The following is a 7868-nucleotide window of genomic DNA, read 5'->3' on the forward strand; positions in this document are numbered from 1 at the left end:
CCTTCTATAATTCTGCGGCCGGCGGCATATGCAGGGTATGGATTAAAGGCAACGTGCTACGCAGCTACGTTTCTGCGGAGCCCCCGGCTACCCCGGCCTTCCCGTATCAGCATAAAAAAATCGAAGAAGGCTAAAATGAGTATCTTTCAAGCGTGTTTACACACTTAGTACGTTTTGTTTAGTGCCTTATGGCAGTCAATTTTTTCCAACTATACGAGCAAGTTTTAATTTAGTTCTGCACGCAATTACGTTAATAAAGCGCTCCAACATGTCATTGGAGTATGCAACTTCATCAAGGAAATCCCCCCACCTCTTACCTGCCCCGCTACTCCACCACCCCATCCCTCATCCTCCCTTACCGAACGATGGGAGACCTTGCTAACCAGCCCCGCCGTAGAAGACCAGCTCTCCAGGGGCCAGGCGGCCAGGGATGCATATGGGTCCCGTGAAGAGGGAACCACTCCCATCGACGGCGTCTAAGCAGACGTCGTATTTAGCTCGAGCAAATAAAGTTGTTTCCCTCTCTCTCTCTTGACACAAACATCAGTTTCGCGTGACCCATATCGAACTTAGTATTGACTGTTTTGGCGAGCAGGAACGTAAACGTAATGTGAATCACGTGAGTACATAAGACAACAACCAGGGTAGAATAAGGCTATATTTGTAACAAATGCTAATGTCTGGTAAGTTGCATCACTTCTTCGCCAACATGGCTCGTTTTCCTTCTCCCTTCTTCGGTCGGCCTTTGCCTCGCAGCCTGCGAAGACGTCTCATCTCTTCCTTGAAGTCCTGATGCTCGTCTCTGTACAAGCCATGCATCCGAAGGCGAAACATGAGAGTTGTCAGTTGGTGATGCGGCGGATACCAATCCACTACTTCAGGGTTCAGGTCATGCGGAAGGTCGCTGAAAAGCTGCACAACCCGCATCGACTTCTTGTTCGTTGGGCGAGACACTTCTCCGAAGATGCGCGCACTCAACAGCGCCATTCTTTTGGCATAGTTCGATATGAGAGACATGGCCGCAGGACACGTGAGACTGCTCCAATGAGTGTGTGGAGACTTGAAAGTGCAAATTTGAAGCGAGCAACTTAAAGTTCACAAGTGTCAACACAGCGCACACCACGACGACCACGACCAACGCACATGCACGGGTTCCGGACCAAACGACACCAGCTCGAGTTGGATTTGGCTCAGATGGCGTTGGATAGTTTGGACTATAACAGGCGTTGATAGAACCGTAGAACCAACAAAATATAGCTACTGCCTTTTAATACAACTTGCACCATTTAAACATTACAAATAATAAGTATATTTTTATTATAGATAAAAGTTTTGGTGAAAATGATTTTGTTAATTTTGTAGACTTTTGCTCCAGTTTTGGTTTCAGTTTCAATTCAGTTCATTTCTGGCAAACGTTTTGCGAAGATCTGCGAACTGTTTGCTCTGATACGGTGGGCGCAGAAGAACAGCCTGCGTTATTGTGGGTGACAAACGTTCTCGGAAAAAAGGTCCCCGGAATTTACGACATCAGAAAAAACGTCCTCGGAAGAAAAGGCCGCTGAAAAAGAAAAAAAGGTCACCAAGGCAAAAATTCAACCTAAAATGAATTCTTCCGGAATTCACATCGCAACAAATGCACATTTTATTCAATTCTTTCTTGGCTTTGACATCAATGTAATCAAAATTATTTGTGAACTTGGTTCTCTGGGCGCCTGACGTGTTTACATGAACTGTGAAAAAGCACGGTGAAAAAGTCATCTGAATCTTTATACGCTGCATGAATCCGAGCTCTGCAGCTGGTTCAGCAAGCATTAAGACAGGAGGTCTAATAAGCTCGGCAATTTACCCGCTGAGAAAGGTACACGCGTCTCGGAACGTGGTAGATTGGGGAACCGCCCAGAACAGAAGGCTTCTCTAGAACTACCTCGAATACCTTCTGATTACGGTACGAGACCCTTCTTCTGTTGATGGTGTACAATCCTTGCGGTACTTTTGGTGGTGATGGAGATGCTGTATTGGGGAAGGCAGGCTGAGGCTTAACTGGTCGTTGACCATCGTCAACATAACGCATCGCTCCAAGCTTCGGTCCAATACAGTCGGTGGTCAGCTCGCATTTTCCCCGCAAATAAGGTGAAGACGAGGCGCTGTCACTGTGTTACCACTGCCATCATTTCGTTATTGTTTTTATGAACGCCCCGAATCAGTTGGATGTTCGGTCAGTTCCAAGCCGACATGCGGAAGCGCTGTAGTACACGTCATTGCAGCTCGCCACGGGCAACGCAGTCCCCGCTTAGGGAAATTTTTTCTTACTTCGCAAATGCGGACTTCCGGGAACGTTTCTTCCGGGGCCATTTACTCCGGGGACTTCTTTTCCGGGGACGTTTTTAACGGAATCCCGTTATATGTACGCGTGAGGTGGAGGATAACCTTATGTGTCCCATAGCAGCCCGCTTCAGCACAAAGTGCGTAGAGGTTATGTTTGAGACCTCCAAGGTGTCCAAGGCGTGGGAGGGGGATCGCAGATCAGGATCAGGAGAATAGGCAGAGTACAGCTCCTTTGTTTGGGGGTGCCTTTATCACCCATGGGGATTGGTGGAGCGAGGAATTGCCGTTAGGTTTACGAGAAAGTCTTGGATGTAATTATAAATAATCGTATACCTTCTGCGGCCAAAATTGATACCTCGAAAATTTTCGAGAATAGCCAAACAGGAAATGTCGAACGCTTTGGTAAGATCGAGGCCTAAGATAAACTTGTTCTGCGTCTGAGGGCAGACCAACCGGGTACTGAACTGACGCAGAGAGCCTTGAGTAGATTGTCCAAGCGACCTAGGCCGCAAAACAATCATGGTGTGCAGTAAGAGGCTCTCGTCCTGCACATGCATAGTCATGCGAACGGTAAATGATGCCTTGTTTTACCGAGATGTAGGTGTTCGATTTGCGGTGGTTTGGTGAATGAACACTACAGTAACACATTTCCACTGCTCAGGGATACTGCCGGCCTCCCAGCACTGGTTTATAAACTGGGCGAGGGCTCGGATAGAATATCCATCAAAGTAGCGGAGGGAATTCTGTTTGTAACTACGTCGATCGTACTTGATGCTGATATTGTTACGGCGCGTTCCCGAGCGGAGCTACTCTCCAAAGACAGGAACACCACTGGAAGCAGTGCACACACCAGCTTCCAGCGTCGTCGTCGTTCGACACAGCACTCGAACGTCCTTGTCGTCTTGCGACATCTCGGCTATACACATCGTAACAATATGGTTTTTAGTCTTTGGAGTGCGGCTCTCACCTCTGCCTTCATGATCAGAGCATGGAGCGTCTAGTTTAGTTCCCCCTGTATGGCGATGCTGGCGTGGGTGTTTGTTTGGTTTGGTGGCCGAGTTAGAGGGCTTGTAGTTAGAGGGCATCCAGCAGAGCGACTGGGCTCTTCCGTATTGGTGAACCAAGCGCGCCATGTTATGCCGCTATTCGGTTTTCTTAATTCTTGTCCGGATCGGCAAGATGTCGCGTCAGGTGCCATGCTTTTGTCATTCTCATGCGGCCGGTCATGATGTCTCACTCTTGATTCTACTGCTGCTTCGTTAACTCAGTGACACAGGTGGCTATTTCCTGGTCCAGCTGCCTGATTGGGATCTTGAGTGTACGATGGTAATTTCTGCGTAGCCGTCGTCTGTGGAGACGGCAATGTGTTCGTCACATGCGTAGGAGATGGCTGTCGATCTCAGCGATTCCCGCCTATTTGTGGATTTCTTGAGTTTGATTGCGAACACCTGCTTGTAGTTGAGTTGAACGCTGCAGGTATATTGAACACTCCGAATCGTGGGTAGTAGTTGACGCGGTACGTTGTCTGATGTGCAGGCGATTCCACTCGATAATGCAGATTCCCCTCCACCTTGCCCGCGTGGCGTTGTTTGCGAGCTGAGGACTGAAAATGTAACAGTCACTGCCCAAGCATTTTTTTTCGTATTGTGCCATGTGCTTTGAGCAGCGTTTTTAACGATTGTTAGATTCGACCAAGTGTTGGTGCTGACACTGTTGCCTGTGAGCGTGGATTGTTGACAGTCGATGAGCACAGTAAAAGTCCTTACAGGCGAGCTGAGAGTGAGTCAAAGTTGGCGGCCATTATTCTACTTACGGCAGTGGCGTCGAACACGTGGCCCGCGGGCTGCATGCGGCCAGTGGAGCTGTGTGGTTCGGTCCATTCGATCAAAACATTTCATCATCTGTTTCGAAAGCACATGCCAGCTTCACAATTCGGCATCACCACCTGACTCTTTTCGAACTAAAACTACTGAAACGCCTCGTTCCCGGTCGGTACACGTTCTATGTGGAATTGAGAAGAAGCAGTGGCCATTCAGTCTGTGTGAATTTAAGACGAACGTCATCTGCCTTCAAGGGCAAGGCGTTCACCATCTGCAATTTCTTTCATCTGCAAGTCCACATTTTTATTCTGAGGGGGACATGTATATTTATTAACCGTTATGCCGGTTCAAAGTATTTAATTCTTTGTCATTGGCCATTGGACATGGCAAAATATGGCTCTATCACTTAACAGACCTGGACGCTTTTTTGTAGAGCCGACCTCGGGACCACCCAGCCTCGGTGAAGAAGAGAACAGCGGTACGTCTCCCCACCTCCATAGAGCACTTCATTTCTGTCACAGGCTTTGACATATATTTAATGCAGAAATAAAGAAGCATAAAAAAAAGCTAAGTGCAAGATACAACTGACCCAACGTGAAGTAATTTGCCGTCGCTTGTTAAAACAGCGCTGGTGCCGTCGCCTACAATTGTAAAGAACGTAGAAGGCGCCTTCAGTGGGAGAATTCTTTAGCGACAATTATTTTTCAATCAATCAATCAATCAATCAATCAATCAATCAATCAATCAATCAATCAATCAATCAATCAATCAATCAATCAATCAATCACACATAGTGCCGTCAGCATGTTTGACGTCGGTAGTGAGACACCTTGAGGTAGTACCGTTGCAAAGTGCAAATTGTATCATCATGCATATTTTTGCAATTCCGACGCAGCCAGAGTAGTAGTCTTTGCAACTTTTTTATTTGCAATGAAGGATACATTAATTATTCGTATTGGCTACAAGTTGCTTTTCTGTGCCGGTATCGACAAACAGAAACAAACTCATTTGGATTGCTAGCACTTTAAAATGAATGCGAAAATGTTGTACTCCTTAAGTGCGGGGAATGGAATATTTAGCCATAATTGGTTATATATTGAGCACTTGCTGAGGTCGAGGACGTGGGCCCAATCCTGTGATTTCGATAAAAGAGAAACGCTAAGGGCACCTCCGTGCTGTGCGGTGTCAATGAGCTTCAAACATCGCCAGACTGTAGAAATTATACTGGAATTCTTCATTAGGTACTTCTCTCTCCTCTCACTTCATCCTTCTTCCCACTCTTCATGGTGCGACTCAGGTGTCTTCCGAGAAATGAGATATAGTTACCGGCGATATATATTCCTCCCACTCTGTTTTCGTTTCAAGGTGCAGGGAATTCGAACAGAACTAGTATTTAAGAGTTTTATGAGACGGACTGCGGTGCTACAGAACGCCGCAAAAAATTCAGGGAACATTATTAGAAATGAAGACACGTGGGAGGCTTTGATGCTCAGCTCGGACCCATGCAGATAATCAAAAAGTTATCAATCAAGCCCAGGCAGCCGCCAGGTACCTAGGAATTCTGACCGACTCATAGCCTTTGAGGTTACCTCTTCGAATCTGATTGACTAAACAAACCTTTGCTCTCTCTCTCTCTTTTTCTTTCTCGAGAAACGGTGCATGAATGCTTGTTTTTCAATACGTTTATTTCTAAATCGCGTTGTTCAGCTCTATGCCGCGTCTCCCCCGAGAACCCCCAGAAAGTGAGTTTTGCATTTGGGCGACCCAGTATTGCTGCTTATTAGTATTACAGCCGTAATGTATCGGTTGCAGCTAGCACAAGAGGGAGATACAGTTGCATTTTTTTCCTAAATTGCTATCTGAGGGGCTCACGCTTGATATGATGAGCTATAGCAGATGCCCAAGCACGTATACAGTTTGTGGACAACTTTCCTCGCCAACAGCAATCGCTGCATTATTAAGCGATTAGTTTTGTTTGGATACCTGACCATTATGGCTCAACCTGCACTCTGGTCATCGATCTTTGTCTCTCAGCTCGTCGAGTTCCGGGCAAAAGCAAGAATGCGGATTCACATAATATGAACCCAAACCAACACGTTCAGACAAGAAGACATGGGCAGAGCGGCTACCTAGTTGCAGCCAATCCAGGTTATATCAGGAGCATAAATAAAGCTACCAGAAGCAAGAAGGCACGGACAGCAGCGTTGTATGTGTCCTGTGCTCGCATTGGTTTAAGTTACTTTTATAATGAGGACCTGCACCAGGTAGCATAAGAATTGGGGGTAAAGTAAGCTCCGCCTTTAAAGGCGTATATGCGACAGAATTAATGCCCACCTTCTACGACTCGCCTTACGTATGCCTTACGGATGCTTTTTCGTATACGTGACCTTTGCTATTTGCTTAACGGACCTTTTTCCAGTAGCGTAACCCTCTTGCGGCCGCGACGCGAAGTACGATTGACGGGATGGGTTACCGGGAATTTGTGCAGAAATTTCTTCTTAGTAGTGGGGTGGCCTTATTTTCCAAACAGTAGTTGAGTGTAGGGCTGGTCTCGCCTAGCCTGTGAAGATACGCGTGAGCCATCTGTGAACATACCTTGATACGGAGAACTTTCGGAGCAAAATTTGGAAAGAAGTAAATTTTCACAGAGTGTCAGAGAACCTTATCGTTAAAAGCCGTGTACTGCAGAAAATCCGCGGTTGACGTTAATTTGGTGAGCGAGAAACGAAGGAAACGAGAGGAATCGCACAGTACGTGCAAGGTGCCCGTGATGTCGGTGCGCGTTAAAGAACGCACTGTTTAACGTCTGTACACTATAAAGAACGCTTAGGGGTCGAAATCATTCGCCGTCTTCCACTAAGGAGTCCCTCATTGCCCGAGTCGTTATGGGATGTTAAAACCCCATAAACCATACGAAATCAGACGGATGAGTCACGAGCATGCTTTTAGCAGGTGGTAGCTAGCAGGTGCCATGACCATGGTACTGAGTGGTCGGTGGGTTACGTGGCGCCTCGTGACATGGCATGGTCGAGTTGACGGGAGCTGTCAACTCTGGTACATCCTTTGAGAAGGGAAGGTGGGACAAAAATTGAACATGGGACCCTTGCCGTCCGAGTCAGACATGATATACTCATAGACCACGCAGGCACAATCATATGTTTTGGTTAAAGGTGTATGTATCTATGTCGAACGGTGCTTCGCATAATGAGATAGCTGACCACTGCATGCTAATAAGTTTAGAGATTCCCCGGTAGTAGAGTGCACGCACATGAGCGAGTTCTATCCGCAACTGGAATAACAGGCAAGTGCCATGTTGTCTACTTTCATGGATGTGGTTATTTCTTTCTTTATGTGATGCAGTCACTTGCACTGATCGTAGTGTAGTATGGGTTGCGAACCATTTGCGACCTTGGTTCCATTTAGGAGCGCTGAGGTTTTGTCAACCTTACAGTAGGAGTGCCTAACGCGATATTATAAGTGCTAGTCATTGCATAGAAATTACACAAATGTTGCCTTCGGTTTATGCTTATAACTTTGTATTTTGCTTAAATTTTATTTCAAACTTCGTAATTACTTTGTGTTCCTTGTAAGTTCTGCAGGTGTAACGTTGCAGAAGAGTGGAAATCTGGGCCAGTTGGTATATTGTGAAAAGGAGAATCCGTAAAAAAAAAAAACAAAAAAAAAAAAAACAAAAAAACAACAACAACAAAAGAACTAGGGTGA

General features: G+C 46.3%; 1 protein-coding gene across 1 annotated transcript; it reads right to left on the reverse strand.

Annotated features, from left to right (window-relative positions):
* Positions 1-646: 646 nt before the first annotated feature.
* On the reverse strand, positions 647-1178 carry mRpS33 (mitochondrial ribosomal protein S33). Its single transcript, XM_084599932.1, has one exon. The coding sequence runs from the start codon at positions 1015-1017 to the stop codon at positions 694-696; it is 324 nt and encodes a 107-aa protein (XP_084456058.1). The 5' UTR covers positions 1018-1178; the 3' UTR covers positions 647-693.
* Positions 1179-7868: the final 6690 nt, after the last annotated feature.

This window comes from Amblyomma maculatum, chromosome 4, assembly GCF_055883805.1.
Source record: "Amblyomma maculatum isolate TAMU_Amacu chromosome 4, ASM5588380v1, whole genome shotgun sequence".
NCBI classification, from domain to species: Eukaryota; Metazoa; Arthropoda; class Arachnida; order Ixodida; family Ixodidae; genus Amblyomma; species Amblyomma maculatum.